The sequence below is a fragment of the Palaemon carinicauda genome, chromosome 2, assembly GCF_036898095.1.
Source record: "Palaemon carinicauda isolate YSFRI2023 chromosome 2, ASM3689809v2, whole genome shotgun sequence".
Taxonomy (NCBI): Eukaryota; Metazoa; Arthropoda; class Malacostraca; order Decapoda; family Palaemonidae; genus Palaemon; species Palaemon carinicauda.
The window spans coordinates 60,945,192-60,968,086 of NC_090726.1; the positions used below are offsets into that span (position 1 = coordinate 60,945,192).

At 40.0% G+C, this 22,895-nt stretch overlaps 1 protein-coding gene across 2 annotated transcripts in view; it reads right to left on the reverse strand.

Annotated features, from left to right (window-relative positions):
* Positions 1 to 389: 389 nt before the first annotated feature.
* The window catches only part of LOC137625439 (lysosomal protective protein-like), a 76,191-nt gene continuing 53,685 nt past the window's right edge, over positions 390 to 22,895 (reverse strand). For both annotated transcript variants that reach the window (XM_068356351.1, XM_068356357.1), the window contains exons 8-10: positions 22,089 to 22,214; positions 9,554 to 9,713; positions 390 to 1,725 (exon numbers count right to left, since the gene is read on the reverse strand). In XM_068356351.1, coding sequence (XP_068212452.1) covers positions 1,552 to 1,725; positions 9,554 to 9,713; positions 22,089 to 22,214 — 460 coding nt within the window. In that variant the 3' untranslated portion in view covers positions 390 to 1,551. The remainder of the gene's footprint in view (positions 1,726 to 9,553; positions 9,714 to 22,088; positions 22,215 to 22,895) is intronic.

Sequence of the window (22,895 nt, forward strand, 5' to 3'; positions counted from 1 at the left end):
TGCCTCCTGTCATTTTAACAACCTTCCATTTCCATCTTTCACTGTACCTTCATTTCTTGAGCCAGCCTTCCTTACTCTCTTCACTTCTTTCCTAAACTTCTTATTCTCTTCATATGAACGACCCAATCCCTGACCCCACCTCAGGTCAGTTGCCCTCTTTGCCTCACTTACCTTTCACTTTTAGTACAAGTAAAAATGATTCCTGAGTGCCGGGAATGGATTTCTGTAACTTACATTATCCCCACATAAAAATAAAAATTGTTACATAAGGTATTTGTTGTTTTTTGGAATTCGATATACCTTTTGTGACAAATTAAAAAGGGAAACCCAAGTACCACTGTACTTTCATGGTTCACTTTTATACCTTATTGGGAAAATCAAAATCAAAATGATAAGTAAATTTTACTTCTCTTAGCTTAAAATTATATGTAATATGAATTATCATTGAATCAGTAAATTTTTATAAAACCATTGCATGATTATTTAACTATATTTTTTTCAGCTTTCTACAATGTGCATAAAAAACTTATTATCAATATATATCTGCTCCAGTTTTGGCTATTTGTAATCAGTCTACATCATCTTGCATTTACAAGGAAACAAATGGAGCAACCATTGAATTAAGTCATAAATTCCTATAACATGACCACATTTTGTGGAAGGGCCAACTTCAAGAAAATTATGTAAAATTTAGTTAATGAGTGGAGGAAAACAAAACTTCCTCATATACAGAACATTATTGATAATTACTGTTTAGTTTTCACAATACAGTATACATTTAACTTTCTTCATTTACAATTGTAAGTTAATTCTTCTGTCTCAATACAGTATAACTGTAATAGACAGGAAATTCAATAAAATACCTTAATATTACTTTCATTAATATCAAATCTAGTTATAACAACAATACTCACTCTCCTTATGTGCTCTCACAAACTCACTGGATTCAAAACCACAATCAATTTTCATTGTCATATGTTAATACTTACAAAATTTCTTCATCAGCAGATCAGTATCAAATTTTGATTCACTGAACTTTCAATTTGAGTATTATCTGTATTGCAAAAAATACATACTAACAGTTGTTAAAAATTTCAAAACAGAAATAAGACTACAAGTACCAAACACTGTGAAAAACTAAGCAAACTTGTATTAACATATACATGAGGGTCCAGCCCTAAGTTTAAAGAATTTAATTCCATGTTACTTAGAAAAGACTATAAAATATACCAAAATATAACAGTACTTGAAGTACCAAGCATTTAAAGTTTGGTTTAAAATAACACCCAAACAACAGAAGTCTTTAGCTTCATCTTCCAGAATATGCTTTTCCAATTTAATAGTTGAGAAAAATTAAGTATGCATAAAAGCTGATAAAAATTAAGAATACATAAAAACTAACCTGTAGTAAATTCAAAATAAATATAAATATCAACAATGCAATGTACTGTACACAGTAGAATCTATTCAAATTCCACTTGCTATACAACACAACTTCCCTTAACATTGGTTACCACAGTAACCATACCTTGTTCAAAAACATACCACAGACTAATATGGTTTTTTGTAAATGAAGGAAGCAATCATTTTCAAAGCAGGGCCTGGTTTATCTTCAGGAACCATGTGTCCAGCCCCACGTATAGTTACCAAGTCAATGTTCTGGAAACGCTTCACAAAACCTGCAACCTGGCCACCTTCATGCCACATCCTGCGACCCTCTAAAACCTGTAAATGTAGATAAAGAAAAATATTATTTCTATGTTATTACCCTGATGTTCATATTGCTTCTCACTTGAAGCTGTTGACGCCTACCATAAAAATTAGCCATTTTCTTAGTTTCTTTCCTTGCAAAATTCCTTACCCTCTGGGAAGCATCAAGCCATCTGGCGGTATATCTAGGCAATCGTGTCATAGTTCCCTTTGCCTTTAAGTTCTCTCGTCACGTGTGCAGTGATCGTTCGCCTATAATTCCTCCGGCGATTTAAATTCAGTTGATTCCTTTGTAGTTTTAGGTACTCAACTTTTAGAATTGCTACGAATATCAGTGAGTGGCTCAAATATAAATGAATAAATCAAAAGATGATCACAAATTATTCCCGGCTTTTTGTGAAATGTGCTGGCCACAGGATTCACTTACATTCTTCTTTTTTAGAGTTATGTTCAGCTGATAGCTGACTGCTTGGATTGTTCAAACAGAGTAGATTTATGTTCTGTATACACCTTTACTATTTGGTGTTTCTTGTATTTGGTTCAGGGGAAAATCCAAAGAAAACTGAGCATCCTAGGCTAACTTCTAAAGTTTTTCCTAGCAGTTTTAGTGCACTATGATGCTCATAGTCATAGCCTCTTCAAAGGTTACTCCGCAACCCGATTCTGCACTTTGGACTACCTGGTTCCAAGATAAAAACAGAGCTGGTTGTCTGGATCCTAATATCCCTTAAACTCTCTAAAGTAAGCTCTCACGATCAACCACTATATACCTAAATTGATTTTGTGAATACATGGCTTCTGTAGAACGAAAATACATGGCTAACGTAGAACAGAAAGATGCTGACGTTTGAACTAAGTTTTGAATATCTGTGAGCTCTGCCCGATACAGGCATTTTGAGTTTTTCCTTAAACGAGTACATTTACTTCCAAATTTAGTTCCTTGCCTACAAAGGTGTAAAGGTTACCACTACAGTACAGTTGTTGTACACAAAAAAGAGAAAGTCTGTTGTTCCCTTTGAACTTATCAGGCTCGGAAACGAGAGGAGGCGTTAATGGAACAGCTCGCCCCTGATCAGGTATTAAATATATAAGGACACTTATTTTTGGTAAGTTATCCAAATAAGTTAATTGAGGTAAATTCTAATACTTATTGTTTTATATCATCTCTAGATATCCTCTAAGGCTATTTGTTCTCACAATTTCTGTAATTTTATGGACAATTTTGGTAAATTATTACCTCAAGTCCAAGAAAAGTTTTTAAATCTCTTAAATTGATTTATAAAATAATCAATCGTCTAACTTTGTTCTTGAATACTGTGGTTAATTCTCTTTAACACATTGCAGGCATACGCTATAGAAAATTTATCAAATACAAGAGAATCAAATGAGAAATGCACCTGAAATTTTCTCCTTTGTAGTGACTTATCGACGAAAAATTTCAATCTTAATCTTATTTAGGATTATTTTGGATATCCTTCCATCCATATGCCAAGGCACTTCCCCCAATTTTTGGAGTAGCCAACATCAACCAAATGAAAAAAAAATGGGACCTTTCCTCTCTGCGCTCCTCCCAGCCTGAAGAGGGACTCAACCGAGTTCGGCTGGTACTGCTAAGGTGCCACAGCCCACCCTCCCCCATTATCCACCACAGATGAAGCTTCATAACACTGAATCCCCTACTGCTGCTACCTCCGTGGTCATCCAAGGCGACCGGAGGAAGCACCAGAGCCTACCGGAGCTGCGTCACAATCGCTCGCCATTCATTCCTATTTCCAACACGCTCTCTTGCCTCTCACATCTATCCTCCTATCACCCAGAGCTTTCTTCACTCCATCCATCCACCCAAACCTTGTCCTTCCTCTTGTACTTCTCCCATCAAATCTTACATTCCTCACCTTCTTTAGCAGACAGCCATTTTCCATTCTCTCAACATGGCCAAACCACCTCAACACATTCATATCCACTCTAGCTGCTAACTCATTTCTTACATCCGTTCTCACCCTCACTACTTCGTTCCTAACCCTATCTACTCAAGATAAACCAGCCATACTCCTCAGACACTTCATCTCAAACACATTCAATTTCTGTCTCTCCGTCACTTTCATTCCCCACAACTCCGATCCATACATCACAGTTGGTACAATCACTTTCTCATACAGAACTCTATTTACATTCATGCCCAATCCTCTATTCTTTACCACTCCCTTCACTGCCCCCAACACTTTGCATCCTTCATTCACTCTCTGACGTACATCTGCTTCCACTCCACCACTTGCTGCAACAACAGACCCCAAGCACTTAAACTGATCCACCTCCTCAAGTAACTGTCCATTCAACATGACATTCAACCTCGCAACACCTTCCCTTCTCGTACATCTCATAACCTTACTCTTACCCACATTAAATCTCAACTTCCTTCTCTCACATATCCTTCCAAATTCTGTCATTAATTGGCCAAGCTTCTATTACGAGTCTGCAACCAGTACAGTATCATCCGCAAACAACAACTGATTTACCTCCCATTCATGATCATTCTCGTCCATCAGTTTCAATTCTCGTCCAAGCACTCAAGCATTCACCTCTCTCATCACTCCATCAACATACAAGTTAAACAGCCATGGCGACATCTCACAACCCTGTCTCAGCCCCACTCTCACCGGAAACCAATCGCTCACTTCATTTCCTATCCTAACACAAGCTTTACTACCTTTGTAGAAACTTTTCACTGCTTGCAACAACCTTCCACCAATTCCATATAACCTCATCAAATTCCTCATTGCTTCCCTATCAACTCTTATCATACGCTTCTCCAGATCCATAAACGCAACATACACCTCCTTACCTTTTGCTAAATATTTCTCGCATATCTGCCCAACTGTAAAAATCTGATTCATACGTCCCCTACCTCTTCTAAAACATTCCACCAATTCCATATAACCTCATCACATTCCACATCACTTCCCTATCAACTCTATCATACGCTTTCTCAAAATCCATAAACGCAACATACACCTCCTTACCTTTTGCTAAATATTTCTCGCATATCTGCCTAACTGTAAAAATCTGATTCTACAACCCCTACCCCTTCTAAAACCACCCTGTACTTCTAAGATTGAATTCTGTGTTTTATCCTTAATCCTATTAATCAGTACTCTACCATACACTTTTCCAACTACACTCAACAAACTAATACCCCTTGAATTATAACACTCATGCACATCTCCCTTACCCTTATATAGTGGTACAATACATGCCCAAATCCAATCTACTGGTACCATTGACAACACAAAACACATATTAAACAATCTCACCAACCATTCAAGTACAGTCACACCCCTTTCCTTCAACATCTCAGCTCTCACACAATCCATACCAGGTGCTCTTCCTACTCTCGTTTCGTCTAGTGCTCTCCTTACTTCCTCTCTTGTAATCTCTTTCTCTCTCTCTCATTCTCTTCTCCCATCACTGGCACCTCAACACCTGCAACAGCAATTACATTTGCCTCCCTGTTATCCTCAACATTCAGTAAACTTTCAAAATATTCCGCCCACCTTTTCCTTGCCGCCTCTCCTTTTAACAACCTTCCATTTCCAACTTTCACTGTCTCTTCAATTCCCGAACCAGCCTTCCTTATGCTCTTCACTTCTTTCCAAACTTCTTCTTATTCTCTTCATATGGACGACCCAATCCCTGACCCCACCTAAGGTCAGCCACCCTCTTTGCCTCGGCTACTTTGTGCTTTAATTCCACATATTTCTCTCTATATCTTTCATACTTCTCTACACTACTACTCTGCAGCCATTCTTCAGATGCCCTCTTTTTCTCTTCCACTTTCACCTTCACTCCTTCATTCCACCATTCACTACCCTTCCTCATGCTGCCTCCAACAAACTTCTTGCCACACACATCACTTGCAATCCCAACAAAATTTTCTTTTACTAACTTACACTCCTCCTCTAAATTACCAGTTTCTCTTACTTTCACTCTGTCATATGCCATTTTCAACCTTTCTTGATACAGTATTCACTTTTTACCTCCAGTTTATTAACTCTTCAATCCTCACTAGCTCCCTTTTACATCTCCCCCACTCTTATGCTACAACTAATTTTCCTTCCACCAAAAAATTATTAGACATACTGTTAGCCATACCCCTAAACACGTGCACATCTTTCAATCTTCCAAACATTCTTTTAGTTATCAACACATTATCCATTAAAGCCCTTTCTACCACTCTTCCATTTGCCACTCTTACACATGTATACTTGTTTTTCACTTTCTTTTTAAAAAGCTAGAACTTATCACCATCTCTTGCTCAACACACATATCTACCAGTCTCTCATCACTCTCATTTTCACTTGGTACGCCATACTTCCCGATGACACCTTCTACCTCTCCAGCGCCCACTCTAGCATTTAAGTCACCCATGACAACTACATAATTCCTTCTACACACCTAGATAATTCATTCCGCTCTTCTTCACTTTTCTCACAACCTGGCCCATACGCACTAACAAAAGCCCAACATATCCTACCCAACCTAACCTTTACCCACATTAACCTAGATGATATCTCCTTCCATTCCACTACTTTACCTGTCATCCATTCCCTCAGCAATAAAGCCACACCCTCTCTTGCTCTTCCCCTATCAATCCCAGACACTCTACTAGTCACTTCGCCAAACATCATCTTTTTGGATATAAAAGAATAATTCAACATGGTAATTACAAATTATTCTGAGAAATCACTGAAATTATCCCCAATTTTTTCTCACAAATAAATTGTGTTAAGATTTCAACTTATGTACATTTGAATAAAAAACGATTAACTTAGAATGCATGCCTAAATCCATTCTCAGTCTTGATATCTTGCCTCTGTTACAATCTTACAGAATGCTCAGAAATAAAATCAGAAAGAGTTTCTGAGTCTAGCAAGTTAATCTTATTAGTTTCTTACTTTACACATCATCAGCGAGGCTTTTCACTAAGGTCTGTGGTGGCCAAGTAGCTCCCAATATAGGATAGGCCAACAGGTGGCTTCAACTGCAGAGTACTTCAAAAAAGTAAGGTTAGGTATTTAGATTGGTCTGGTAACTTTGTAACTATGATTTGACAGGTTAGGATAATTTTCTGGAGGTCCTAGTCAGTGTCAATACAACGCATACCAAAATTTCAGGGTACAGTACTATACTCAAGTGGTTTAAATAAGAGATGTGGAGATATGATGTAGATAGAGATATTAGGGGTGATTTAAAGTTTTGGTAAAGCAAACGGACAAACTTCAGGTTCTCTTAACGTGATGGGCTTTGCTAGGTTTATTCAATTTTGTTATGTTTGACAATTTATATATTTTCCTAAAGTAATTATCTAATGATATTGAATTGGTCAAGTTATTTGATGCAGCCTTCCTGATCCTGGATTCACCCTGAGAACATTTAGTGTATGACATCACTGCTGTTTTCCAGTTGTCTACCAAGGTATTCTGATTTTCATTGCTGCCTGTCAAAACCATGGTCATGAAGATGACTGACTCTGAATCTGACCGATAGTAATTTGGTCAAGGCACCGGCCACCTGTTGAGACACTACCACTAAAGAGTTAGTGAGTCCCTTGACTGGCCAGACAGTACTATTCCTCTGTCTACGCTTACATTGAATAGTCTGGCCTTTTCTTTCCACATTCCTCTTACTCCTCATACACCTGATAACACTTCTTCTTCTTCTTCTTCTTTGTCTACATCTTTTCCCACTTCTATGTGGGGTAAAAGGAATGTGGAAAGAAAAGGCCAGACTATTCAATGTATGCGTAGACAGAGGAATAGTACTGTCTGGCCAGACAAAGGACACACTAACTCTTTAGTGGTAGTGTCTCAACAGGTGGCCGGTGCCTTGACCAAATTACTATCGGTCAGATTCAGAGTCAGTCACCTTCATGACCATGGTTTTGACAGGCAGCAATGAAAATCAGAATACCTTGGTAGACAACTGAAAAACAGCAGTGCTGTCATACACTAACTGTGATTACCTAAAAACTTTTATTAGCTGAAGGGGTTAACTACTGCACTGTAATTGCTCAGTGGCTACTTTCCACTTGGTAAGGGTATAAGAGACTCTTTAGCTATGGTAAGCAGCTCTTCTAGGAGAAGGACACTTCAAAATCAAGCCATTGTTCACAAGTCTTGGGTAGTGCCATAGCTAATATCCTGGTCTTTCACTGCCTTAGGGTAGAGTTCTTTTGCTTGAGGGTACACCCAGACACACTATTCTATCTTATTTCTCTTCCCCTTGTATTTTTGAATTTTTTAAAGTTTATATGTGAAAGATCTCTTTTAATGTTTCTACTTATCTTAAAATGTTTTAGTTATTCATTGCTTCTCTTGTAGTTTATTCATTTCCTTGTTTCCTTTCCTCACTGGACTATTTTTCACTGTTGTAGCCGTTGCGCTTATAGCATCCTGCTTTTACACCTAGGGTTGAAGCTTAGCTAATAATAATAATATTAATAATAAAGGGATTTTGACAAAGGAAAAATCTATTTCTGGGCGAGAGACCTGTGCCGCCCAGTGATAGCAGTTTTTACCTTAGAAATGATGTAAAAGGAGCATTTCATTGGGCGGCACAGGTCGGAGCCCAGAAATACATACATACATATACCAAGGCACTTCCCCCAATTTTGGGGGGTAGCTGACATCAACAAATGAAACAAAAACAAAAAAACAAAAAAAGGGGGACCTCTACCCTGAATTTTTGGTATATCTTATTGACACTGACTAGGACCTCCAGAAATAATAATGAAGAGTTCTGAAGAACAGCAGTGCTGTCATACTAAAATACTACCTAGTCTGTCAAAACATCGCTCAAGTCATATTAGCATCAAACAATTCAATTAGATTCTGCAATTAACAAACATTCCAGTAAGAAACAAAACAACCTACAGATAGGCATTTATATTAAGAAAAAAAAACATACTTATTGAGAAGGTAATAGTAGTAGTAGTAGGAATCAGTCAACAGTTTTGATTTAAAATCAAGTTAGATCAGCTCAAGTTTATTAATAAAACCTATTTAACACACAGTTGTATATCTGGCAAGTGAGAATGGAGTGTGATATGCAATCTCATAAAATCACTTCCCATTTTCTATGCTTTCTTAACAAAAAGCTCATCAATTTCAATTGCAAAAGAAAAATTATAGCCACTAGTTTCTCCTCGCAACTAGATTTCTAAAAAAAAAAAGCTGTCTTAAATTAGGCGACTATTCAACTCCTTACTCACTAGGCTAAATGCCAAAGGGAGTTTGCCTCTGTGACCTTGTTAATAATTCCACTGTTATTTCTGTTAGTTACGAATTTACTTTGCTCTATCAGTAACTAATATTTTCTTAAATTCTTCTGCTCTATGTTTTCCAAACAATTTGTCACTTTATATACATAATCTTACAACCAAATTGAGACATACTTTATTTATAGATTCTTAAAATTCTTAATACCAGATTACCCATTTCAATATCAAATAAAGGTCAGAAGAGGCTTATCCAATAAGTGAGCATGACTCCAATTATATGACCAGTTGTGCGCTTGTCAATTGGCGCCACCTATTGGATCTATTGGGCATCACATGGAGGGAAACAATAGGAGATAATGAGGTAGAAAATATTTTGTTCAAAGGTTGGGATACCACTGGTGGCTTTGATGTTTAAAGCATAATGACTACCAGATAAGATTCCTTTAAATAATTACCATTTCAACATGATGATAGAAATATCATAAATCAAATTTAAAACAAATACTGTATAAACGTAAAAATTAAATTTTTCATACTACTTTATGCATATATATATACATTACTAACCTTTAATCCGAGGCCTTCAACAAACCACTCGTCACCCAAAAAGTTGCATGCCATGTCAATGTCACCATTATACACCAAACCTCTCACTCTTGGGACAAGATACTCATATTGCGGTCTCATTGACTTATACTCTCGCTTGTAGTTGACATTCACTTCATCACTAGAAAAAGAATGAGCATGATACAGAAAAATTTCATAAATAAACAATTGCCCCTATTCCAGAGATGATATTTTGACATTCTAATGATGAATTACCTTAAGAGCAAATGACAAACAGTACAATACAGTATTTTGAAAAAAAGTGGAATAAATGATAATCCTAACAATATAATTCTGTTAATCTAGATTAATAAAATTATCAACTACCTGTGACTTAATTTAAAAGGTAACCAGTCCTAATCACAAATAAGTTCATAATCACTCGAGGTACTCGGTTTGATTTCAAACCTATACATGCTATCTACCTTCTATAACTAAAATCTTATACAGTATAATAAATAAAACCTAGAACTTTCTCATTGAATAAAATAAAGGTATAACTTAAATTATGTTAATATAATTAGTTACTTTAAATTTATATCTACACTGAATCACTCACAGTTACCAAAGAACTTAATAATTGATAAATTTCCAATAAAAACAGGGTTATTTAAATAAAGCCTTGCAAAAATAGACTATGTATATTAAGAGTCACTGTCAACTCTCCTTTCCAAATTTTCCACCAAAATAGAAGTATAGATACACTATCCCTTTGTGAATCTCAACCTGTAAGGCCTTCCTCTAACTTTAATCTAACTTGCTGTGTGATCTTGTCACTGAACCCATGACTACTGCAGAACCAAAATATAATTTTGGTTAAGTATACCTTTAAAGGTGTAAATAAAAAAAAAAAATACAATACATGTCTTGTTATCATACAACTTTATAGCTCTCTGGCATATCACTGCCTTTCCTCACCAAGTGTAAAAATAAAGGACTCTGAAATAATTCAAGGAAATAAAATCAACTTCGTACCCTCAAAATCTAATTACAAGAAATGACCTGCAGTCCATCAAGACATCAATCTGATACTAATGTTAATAGCCAATCTCTTAATGGTAAAAATAAAAGCTGTACCTGAGGTCTATTAGAGAAAAATTTTATTATTTTACCCCCCTAATCCATTCTAATAACCGTAGGACTTTTATAAGAAAAATACCTAAATATCCAGAGGAAAAATGGAATTTGAATAATAAAATTTCTCATTTCCATACTCACCTGTTGTTGATATCACTTCTACTCCAACTCCAGAAGTTTTGTTTATCAACATTCATCCCAAAATTAAATGAATAATTCCTATCTTCTTCTTTTTCAAGACATATTCCTTTAGGCAAGGAAATCCTTCAGTAGAAAATGTACTAGCCTTTCATTAATTAATGTAGTGGCCGAAAAAAATATACAAGTTAAATTTCTACATTGGTCTGGGTTCTACACCAGTAAAATCACAAACCCTTAGCTTCCTGAAGTCATATTCAAAATAAACTTTATCAAATATTCATGCCAAAATGAAGGGGTTTTGATGAAATAAAAACTATCTTAGGGAAAGTGTTGTGTGGTCTCCAAGGACTTTTCTGTAAAGGTAGATACAACAAAAAAGGACCAAAGAAATATTGTCACCCCTGCTCTGGGGTCAGTGTTTAAATGTGTACAGCTCAAACACAGTACATACATTGCAGACTAATAGCTTCAGGCACTATTAAACCATCACAGCACCTCCAATGGTAACTGATGACATCTCATCAACAAGAACCCATACGAATACTGGATATAATACTACTTGTGCACTAACTTGCACTCAGAGTAAGAATCAAATGTCCCCCTTTTCTACATGAGGTGAAGGTGGAAGGAGGGTCTTGGAGATAACACAACACCTCCCAAAAATATGATTTCCTTCAACAAAACCTCTTTCTTGGGTTAATGTGCTGTGTAGTCTCCAAGGACTAATAGCAGAGCAATAACTGAGTTGACTTGTGTACCATAAAGGACGCGTCTACAGTCAAGCAAACAACTAGATCATGCGTGTATGGGTGAGAAGAAAAACCAATAAGTCAGACAATCATCTCATAAGAGAAAAACTAGGGAGAAACTAGATGCCTATCAATAGGCTGCTACTGAGGGACCGAGGGACCTAGTTGGTTTGCCCCTTCTACCTAATTTCTTTTTGTAAAGTGCCACGAACAAACTGAGTACTAAGCAATCATGTTGTACCACTTGGATTTGTTTCAAGTAGTGCCCAGACCAACCTGTAAGGCTCTGGGTGTCCTGACATTGCATATTAACATAAGAAATGCCAATGAGGAAGCAATTTTTTCTCACATGGGGCTTTTAAGTAATGGAGAGATAATTTGAATATTTTTACTATATTTACATTCTTCACTCCGGTGTCAGCTTGTCAAGACAAAAACGATGGGATCACCAAGCACATACACAGAGCGACAAGAGAGCGCGCCCACCACCAACACAGACCAAACACTATGTATCCAATTAGCTGACTGATCCTCCAACAATCGCCATCACTAACAACACCTGACCTGACGTCACTTAAACAACTTGTTTCTAAACTAATTAAAGATATATTACCTATTTACTTATTATAAAAAATCTCTTCGTGTTTTTCTCAAAATCTTCTTTATATATCTATATATCTACCCTTTCTAATAATACTTTACTTCTTCATGTAATAACCTTTCAACTATCATACTGTACTATTCTAAATTCTCTTACTTAGAATAAAGTATCAAAATCAATCCTCTAACTAATCAGAGAGAAGATCAGCTTTCTTGATAAGTGAGGTCACTAGAATACAGATAGCCCCTATTGAAAAGGACTGTTGGTCTGGGAATTTTAAAACAGATTAGCTTCTGAGGATGCAGATATAACTGCAAAGTAGAAACCAGACAGAGGTTACCATCCCCCAGGTTTTAAGATTGTAATATAAAGAGGGTCCCCTTCTGAAGAGGATTTTCATTTTTGGCTTGACAGAAGACCTGGAGTCAGAATTAGGAGACCATCTTGGGTAAGAGTTCTCTTGCTTGACGGTACACTCGGGCACACTGTTCTACCTAATTTCTCTTCCTTTTGTTTTATTAGCGTTTATAGTTAATAAAATATTTATTTCAATGTTGTTACTGTTCTTAAAATATTAAATTTTTCCTTATTTCCTTTCCTCACTGAGCTATTTTCCCTGTTGGGGCCCCTGGGCTTACAGCATCCTGCTTTTCCAACTAGGGTTGTAGCTTAGCAAGTAATAATAATAATCAGGAATGGTGACAAACTCCTGAAATCTCCGTAATGCTGCAAGCTCACTGATTCTTGCTTCCAGAAGTAATTTTCTTGTGTAGCTTTAAAGGAAATGGAGGAATTACTGTATCTAATTTTGCCAAAAAAAAAGAAAAAAAAAATCAGCAACAACAACAACAACAACAACAACTCACAACTCTATTAAGATTCCAGTACACTTAGGGGGTTCGTGGTAATAGTCGATGTAAAGAAAGACTTGGTAATATTGTGAAACATGTCTGAGGCTTGCTTGAGGGTTTCTGTCAATACAGATATATATAAATGACATGTTGATGGCTTAAGATGCCTATGATACAGAGGTGAACCAGAAAGGAAGCCTAAAGGTCCAGAGTTATCTGGCACAGAGAACTATACCTCAATAAGACCATTCATGCTTTCCACACTAACTGATATTGTCCAGTAGAAGAGGACCTCTTAGACCCCATCAAATATGTCACATTGTAAGGTGAAAATTTCCTACCGTATACATGGAAGAGAAATTACAATTGTGAAGGATCTGGGTCAGAAAGGAGGAAGCAAAGATATTCTGACTCCCTACTCCCTGATGCAATTGTGTTGATTGAAGAGGGTGTAACCTTGGTCTCAGACGCTGGACAGAGGATACCCGAGGCTGTTGGGCCAATGTGGAGCTACCAGAATAGCTGGCCCTGAGAAGTGTTGAAGGGTATTTGAAGCCTTTTTAATCAAACTCGGAGGAAACAGATAAATTGAGAATCATCTGTTTCTCTCCAGGTTCCATGTATCTTTTGCCACTGGCTGATAATCCATATTCGGAACTATGTAGTGCATACTAGAAGCTATTAGTTCTCTTCCGTTGCAAATAAGTCTACTCGGAGATCCCAGACAATATTTTGGATCTCTTGAGAGCCCAAAAGATTACTGGGAGAGGAACAGATCCCTTTCCTGAAGGCATTTCATAATGGGAAGAATAGCTACCTTGAGAGTTCTCGAGTAGGAACCTCCTTTCCTTAAGCAACAAACTGCCTCCTGGTTGGCTATGAAATTCTTAATATGAAAGTTCCTTCTTAGATTAAGTCTCTTTAATGTCAAGAAGGCAACATTAGTACAGTACTAACATATTTATGTGAAATGATCCTTTCCAAAATTCATAGCTCTCCTCTGAATGACCACTCCAAACCCAACCTGGTTGCACCTGTAAAAAATTATTTCTGGGCTCGAACCTGTGCCGCCCAGTGAATAAGCTCCATTTAGCACTTATTCTTAGGTAATTTACTGCTAAATATACCAGAGAAAAAATGTAAAGGAGTGCTAGGTTAACTAGCTCGCTCACCTATTGGTGTCGGTATAAAATTGGGCGTATAATCCAGAGGTCCCGCACTATTTAGATTCATCCACGACAGAAACCCCAATAGAGGAGAGCCGTTCAACCTCACTCGGTACTACTAACAATGCATCCGCTCAGAACTCAACTCCTTTTAGCACGTCTTGTGTGTAACCCGCTTTTTTGTTGTGCTCTCGTTTTTTCGCCTATTTTCTTTGGATTATGGCTTCTTCGTCGGTTTCCCTGGAGACACCGTCTAAGTTAAGTACCAAGCTGTGTTTTGAGCAACCTAGATCGTTTAATATTTGAATTATAGGAGTTTATTCTCTTCGTTCATACCGATCTTGCTTGATTCCATTTACAGTTGGTACTCCTGTTTTGAGAGCTTTTAGTTTCACTCGCGGTGTTACTATATGTATTATTTTTATTATTAAATTTTATTTGTTATTATGGATATTCATTATTTAGCGTTTAGAACCCTCGTGGTTCACTTTTTGGGCCGATATCATTTACGTATCGTTATGGCTGCCGACCTTCGTGCTAGGCGGCAATGTTATTTTTTAAGCCATCAGGTGTGTCTTTTGTGATTTAATTATTATGTTGCATGCCTTGCCCAAAAATTTTTATGTGTTTATTTTATATTATCAACGCTATTACTATTATAATGAATATTGTGCTATTACTCCGTTTGATCTGTCTGGTTGGGGATCGTCAGTTGGTAGCCCTGCTGCTCCGTATCACGTGATCCTCCCCCATGCTCCCCCTCTCGCTAGGTGGGCGGCTAGGCTTCTCTCCCCCTCTCCCCTAGGGGACCGTTGCCTTCCCTCCTTGTAGAGGGGGTAGTTCAGTGTTTATGGACTTTGTCCTCCGGGTGTCCCGGCGGGTTCGGCTCTGTCTAGTCTGGTTGGCCACCGGTCAACAGAGTTGGATCCCGGTGCACCCTATTCTATATTCACTTATCACACTGGTTTATGTTATATGAAACCCTCTGGGTTCGGTTGGCGGTTCTTAGCTACAGTTCCGCCCCCCTATTAATTTATAACAGTTCCTATGATGATTATATGACAGATCACTACCCCGGAGTTAATATACGAATTGGTTTTGGATACTTTTATTTCCCGGCCCGGGGCTTAGCCTCGCCCCGGGAAATCAGACACCCTGTGTCTTAAATTTTTGTTGTTGCATCCTTTTTTATACTCCCGGCTCGACCGGAATGGATGGCTATACTTTAGTCTTAAGCTAGACTTATGTTTAGGCCGGGTCCTCCGGACCCGCCCCTACTTAAGAATATTACAGTTAAGCCCTAATCTTGTGTTAGGCTTATGTTAGGCCCGGGTCCTCCGGACCCGCCCCTACTTAAGAGAATTACAGTTTCTCATATACTATTCTTTTTATAGATGGTGCATTGTCAGACGACAGCCTGTGCAGCTGTTCTACATCAGCCCTGCGGCCATACCGTGTGTCGGTCTCACGCCCTCTGCGGTGTGCAGCTGGAGGATGTCGTGGTATGGCACCCGGATAACTGTGTGGTCTGTTTTGACCTCGTTACCACCCTTGGATCTGACTCGGTGAGTCCCGTTGGCTATGTTGCCTTCTTATTTATCTTACCTTTTTTGGCATACATACACTATTTAGTAAGATATCTATGGTCTTGAAGGACCACTGGGAGTCTGCCTTTTTATAATTCCCACTATTATTTCAGGCATCCCCGGAGCAAAAGTCTGCGGCTCGGGCCACACTGAAAGTGTGGGTTGGTGGTTTTGCCCGGAACGTGAAGTCCAAGCGGCCGTACGTCCTCTCCGAGGACTACTGTTCCTTGATTTACCCCAACGCCAAGTCTTCAGCCGCTGTGGCTAGGCATGTTGCAGCTCCCATCATTGCCCACATTGATGCCACCATAGCGGGGTTTATTGATCCAGAGCAGGATCCATCGGACGCCCCCGGAGATCTAGAAGACAATGTTGCCTCCATGAACCTTGACGTGGAACCCATGTTATTGGATGATCCAGATACAGGTAGGGTGGTAAGTGAGGCAGGTGTTTCTGGCGCTGAGATTCCTATCCTCAGCCCCTCTCTTTCTTCTTCATCTGATCGCTCTTCCTTTCATGGTTTTTCTGGGGACCGTGATTCGTCTCAACGATCACACCCGGTTCCCCCCAAGAATAAGTCTAGAACCTTACCTAAAGTTCATAAGCCTCATAAGGCTTCTCATGGTTCTAAACAGAATACAAACCTGTCATCTAAGGCTTCTGGCTCCTCCTCTAAGTCTCGCGACCCGGGAGTTCATTCCGCCACACCTGCTGCTAGCCCGGGCCTTTCCGAATCAGCCATGCTTCGCATCGTGTCGGAGATGCAGGCTAAGTTGGTATCAGAGATGCAGTCTAAGATGGACACGATGTTCTCTAACATCGGTCAGAGACTTGGGGCATTAGAGCAAGGTGCTCCGGAGCGGGTCCAAAGCTCTCTCATCCCGGATGCCTCTAAGCTCCCGCCGTTTGCCAAAAACAACCCTTGGCGTATGGCTCTTCATTCCCCGTTCTCAGACGGAATGTTAACTTTGGAGGGTCTTGGCACTCGTCCCCTAGAGGACTTTGAATTCTTTCCTCCTGGTCTGGCATTTCCATTTCATGGTTATGCCAGGCTTACCGAGGAAGCTTTGGTTCGGTTAGACAAGGTCCCCAAGGAGACAGTCATCTTCCCAAAAGAGCAGGCCCAATCTGTGTGGGCCAGATTCTTGAATGACATCGGCTGCACCAACACTATGTTGACGCCTTATAAGAGCTCCTTTACAATGTTCCTAATGGACAAAAACACCGTGACTCCATGTGTCAATAAGGTAGCAGAGCTTGCCTTCCAATATGCTCTGGAGGAGAAGCCCTTGCCTCCCATCCGAGAGGTGGATCCAATCTCCCTCCTTCTTCCTTCAGGCATTGAGTGTTGGGACAACGTCCATACCACATTTACCTCTGGAAAGCTAGCAGCAGACTGTGCTTCGGTAATGTTTAGTGAGCGGCTTCCCCGTCTCCCGGAATCCCTCATTAAACAGGAGTATGATTCCCGCCTACGCGTTGGCCGTACTCTGAACTTGGCCACTTCCACGGAGTCGATAGCCTTGACTTACGATACTGAGAGTATTTTTAAATCTCTCAACAAGGCTACGTTGCAGTCATTATACTATGACCTATATGACTTCGCTACTGCTAAACGCAAGTGTCGCAAACATGTCTTGGCAGAGGCGACTATTAGGCATGAACCTAATAAGCTTATCCGGTCCTCCTGTTTGGGTTCAAACCTCTTCCCTGAGGACCTTGTAGAGGAAGTCTTGGCGGAGGCCACTAGAGTCAACCAGAGCCTTAAAGCCCGTTGGGGTTTGACTCCTAAACGTAAATCTGACCCTGCAAATTACCAAGCCCGGGGTAGGAAGAAGCTCCGTCCATATACCTCCACCCAGTTCAGGCAACAGCAGAGTGGTTCATCCATTTTCCGGCTGCCTCTTCCCCCATCTCCTGTTGCCCCGTCACAGCCTTCCACCTCTCAGGCTCCTTCGGACGACTATGTCACCGTTCTGCTTCCTAAGAGCCAGCTTTCTGGTGCCTCCGCCACTTCTCCTGCCTTTAACCAGTCGTATGAGGCTCATAGCTCTTCCCAGAGTTATGGTAGAGGTAGAGGCTACCACCGTGGTTCTAACCAGAACAAAGGCAGGGGAAGAGCCTTTCGCAGAGGAAAGAACTTCCGAGGCGGACGTGGAGGCAACTCCTCAAACCAATACTGAGGTGCAGCAGGTAGGGGGGAGGCTCTATGCCTTCCGCAACAAATGGAGGTTCAGTCCCTGGGCGTTCAGTATCATCTCCAAGGGACTGGGGTGGAGTTGGATTCAAGGACCTCCTCCTCCGAACAAATTTCGTCAACATTCCACTCCAGACCTGGTCGAATTTGTCCAGGATCTTTTACAAAAGAACGCCATACAAGAAACGAAACACCTGAAGTTTCAAGGTCGGCTGTTCAGTGTCCCGAAGAAGGATTCAGACAAGAGAAGAGTGATTCTAGACCTATCCCTTCTCAACTTGTCCATTCAATGCGACAAGTTTCAAATGCTTACCGTCTTGCAGGTGCGGACCTTACTTCCCCGTGGGGCCGTCACCACCTCTATCGATCTTACAGACGCCTATTATCACGTCCCGATAGCGAGACACTTCCGTCCGTACCTAGGCTTTCGCTTAGGGGAAAAAGTTACTCCTTCAAGGTGATGCCTTTCGGGCTCAACATCGCCCCAAGGATCTTCACAAAGTTAGCAGAAGTCGCTGTTCAGGAACTCAGGAATCAAGGGATTCAAGTAGTAGCCTATCTGGACGACTGGCTCATTTGGTCAGACACCTCCCAAAATTGCCTAAATGCCACTCACAAAGTCATCCATTATCTTCAATCTCTAGGCTTTCAGATCAACTTCAAGAAGTCCCGTCTTCTTCCAAAATCGAAGTTCCAATGGCTCGGCCTGCAATGGGATCTTATATCTCATACTCTGTGTCTTCCCAGACCCAAGAGGTTAGAGATTGCAAGGAACACCAAACGCTTTCTCAAAGACAAAGTAAGTTCCAGACGACTCCAAGAGAGGATTCTGGGGTCCCTTCAGTTTGCCTCAGTGACGGATCTTCTTCTGAAGGCAAAATTGAAAGATATCAATCGTGTCTGGCGTTCGAGGGCGAACCGGAAGCTCCGGGACAGGAAAGTCCGCCTTCCTCCCATTCTACGGGAAAGACTTCTTCCTTGGACAAGAGCAAACAGTCTGTCAAAGTCAGTTCCCCTTCAATTTCCGCCTTCGAAATTAATCATTCACACGGACGCATCCTTATCAGGTTGGGGCGGCTATTCTCAGCTCAAGAAAGTTCAAGGTCTTTGGACTCCCTTGTTCCGCCAATTTCACATCAATGTGCTAGAGGCCATGGCAGTTCTTCTAACCCTGAAACGTCTCGCTCTTCCCAAGAAACAACACCTTCGTCTGGTCCTCGACAGCGAAGTGGTGGTCCACTGCCTCAACAGAGGCGGGTCAAAGTCAGGGCCTCTGAACCATGTTCTAGTAGCCATATTCTCCCTAGCAGCCTTGAACCGTTGGCATCTTTCAGCTGTCCACCTGGCGGGAGTCCGGAATGTAGTGGCAGACGCCCTGTCCCGGACCTCCCCTCTAGAATCGGAATGGTCACTCGATCTAAAGTCATTTCGGTGGATTCTCTCTCAGGTTCCCGGTCTCCAAGTGGACCTCTTCGCCACGGAATCCAACCACAAATTGAGAGTATATGTGGCTCCCAATCTAGACCCTCAGGCTTACGCCACAGACGCCATGTCACAGAATTGGGACACCTGGGAAAAGATTTATCTCTTTCCCCCGGTGAATCTTTTGCTGAAAGTTCTAGACAAACTGAGATCCTTCAAGGGACAAGTAGCCTTGGTCGCACCCAACTGGCCCAAGAGCAACTGGTATCCTCTCCTGCGAGAGTTGAGACTATACCCTCACCCGATACCCAATCCGGTTCTGTCTCAGATAATACAAACACGCGTTGTGTACGCTTTCTCAAACATTCAGAGCGCCCTAACTTTATGGACTTTATGAAGTTTGCGGCTATGCATGGTGCCAATATTGATCCTCAAAACACCTTGTTCCTAGAATCGGATAAACGGGATTCCACCATCCGCCAGTATGACTCTGCAGTTAAAAAGTTGGCAAAATTTTTAACAGACTCAGACGTGAACTGTATGAACTTGAACCTTACAGTCACTTTCTTTAGATCTTTATTAGAATCAGGTCTGGCAGCCAATACTATCACCACTATTAAATCGGCTCTGAAAAAGATCTTCCTAGTGGGTTTTAACATAGACTTAACCGACTCTTTGTTAGCTTCAATTCCGAAAGCTTGTGCCAGACTGAAACCGGTTACTCGTCCTACCCCGGTGACCTGGTTCCTTAATGACGTACTCAAATTGGCTTCTGATACCATTAACAGTTCTTGTGATTACATTCCCCTTCTCAGGAAAACACTTTTCCTGGTGAGCTTGGCTTCCGGGGCAAGAATTTCTGAATTGGCAGCCTTGTCGAGAGACCCGGGTCATATTGACTTCCTGCCTAAGGGAGAGGTCCTCCTTTCTCCTAACAAATTCTTTTTGGCTAAGAACGAAGACCCTCAAAACAGATGGTCCTCCTGGAAAATTGTTCCCCTCACGCAAGATCCGTCTCTGTGCCCTGTTACTACTCTTAGGTCTTATTTATCCCGGACCTCCTCTAACTCCTCGGGGCCTCTATTCGTTAGAGAACAAGGCGGTACCATTATTATTAAAGGGATCAGGCAACAAATTTTGTATTTTATTAAACAAGCTAACCCTGACTCTTTTCCTCTTGCACATGATATCAGGGCGGTTGCTACCTCGGTGAACTTCTTTCACCACATGAATTTTACAGACCTTTCCAGGTATACAGGGTGGAAATCACCGTCAGTGTTCAAGAAACACTACCTTAAACATTTGGAAGCCCTAAAATTTTCTACAGTAGCCGCAGGGAGCGTAGTTACTCCCAGGTAACTCACAGGTTAATGCCTTGTCTCTTTATCTCTCCCTCTTACCGGCCTCATTTATACCCTATTGTATTCGTTGGTCTCGCACCTGAATACTGTTATTATATTTGTAAATTTTTATACTCCTGAGTATCTGTATATATTATCACTCACGGCATTATTTTACCTGCCTTATTGGATTTATGTTCATATTTAAAAATACCCTTATAATTGTTGTTTGGTACTCATCTCTGATTAAAAGCATCCTGTATTTCCCTTACGCTTATGGTTTTTCCTTTATTTTGCAAGTTTGGTGACATTTTCTCTTGTATAGATTCACTGGGCGGCACAGGTTCGAGCCCAGAAAAGGGATTTTGACGTAGGAAAAATCTATTTCTGGGCGAAGGACCTGTGCCGCCCAGTGAACCCTCCCAGCTCCTCTCCCTTGGAGTCCCCAAACTTTGGGTGCTAAGGAGTTGGGTTCTGAGCGGATGCATTGTTAGTAGTACCGAGTGAGGTTGAACGGCTCTCCTCTATTGGGGTTTCTGTCGTGGATGAATCTAAATAGTGCGGGACCTCTGGATTATACGCCCAATTTTATACCGACACCAATAGGTGAGCGAGCTAGTTAACCTAGCACTCCTTTACATTTTTTCTCTGGTATATTTAGCAGTAAATTACCTAAGAATAAGTGCTAAATGGAGCTTATTCACTGGGCGGCACAGGTCCTTCGCCCAGAAATAGATTTTTCCTACGTCAAAATCCCTTAATTAAAATCAGGAGGAGGACCAACGGGACCAACATAGATAGGACCTTTGGCATGGTCTGTGATCTGATAATTCTTTCGCAGAAACTGGGTAACTAGTAACAGTTGTCTCTAAACATTTTCCAAGCTACTCTTCTCCACATTGAGGTCTTTCAACCTGTTCAAAAACTGGATCAACAACTGAATAAAATGAAGGAAGTTCAACAACTTCTCTGGTTACCATCTGGATGAGAAGCCACCCAAAAAAATGACTGACAACCATATCACCAAGTAATAGTATGCCACAGAAACTTCCACTCATCAACCAAGCCTCACACTATGTAGAAATTGACAGTCGATTCTATGATCAGAAAATAATACACAATAAAACATTAAGCTATGTATCAATGAACAACTAACAGACTGACATACAGGACATTTATCACAATACTGTATATACTCAAAAAGAATATCTATTTGAAAGGCTTCAGGAGAAGGCCGGTGGAGTTACAAATGTCCAAATAGGGTTACCTCCTAGGGTAAGAGGTTAAAGTATGCATTATACAATTTATGAACAGTATTTCAAGAAAGTGATACAAAGAGGAAGAAGTTACTCTCTTCATAACTCACTTGCAAAGCTCAAATTTGGGTAGGTCTTCAGGGATGTGAAGAGCAGTTCTCACATCAGGATTGTTCATATAATCCAGTAGATCTGTTCCATTTGTGCAGGGTGGGTTGCCCTTTAAATTCTTAATTCTGAAAATAAACTAATATATCAGTATTTGACTCATTTTTTTCACCTAAAAAAGTTGACAAGTTACTATGCGACAACATTAACCATCGATTAGCAAATGCAATGTGAAATCATTACTAAAATATTTACACTATACAATCTAACTTATCACCATTTAGCCAATTAACATTTTAACAAGTAGCCTATCTGTGAATTAATACTCTCAGAAGTCTAGTGACAAGAATATCATCAATAGTTAACCTCATTATTATCCTAACCTTAGAGAAATAGGATCAAAGTTGAGTATGGTATTAATCAAATTTAAAACTGCTACACCATAATAAATGGTAGCATTTTCACTGGCTTAAATACTTCATAGCTTGCTAATGACTTGTATATGAGCTTTTCGATAGGTGAGCTAATTAAAACTGTACAATAAGATCCTTTATTTATTGGTGAAAATTTATTCATTCATAGCTAAATATCCTTGGCTGATGTATAATCCTGGCTAAATAGTTTTCATCATAAGTATTGCCCTATAATACGAAGCAGTATTAGGTGCTTTTTTTCCAATCCATCCCATAAAGATAAATTCTTCTGGTATCATAAATTAAAAATAGGTGAATAAAAATCCTGTAATTGACATTCAAGCAGTCCAGTGGTCCTTTGATGGAGATATAGCTTACTTCTTTACCTCAATTATT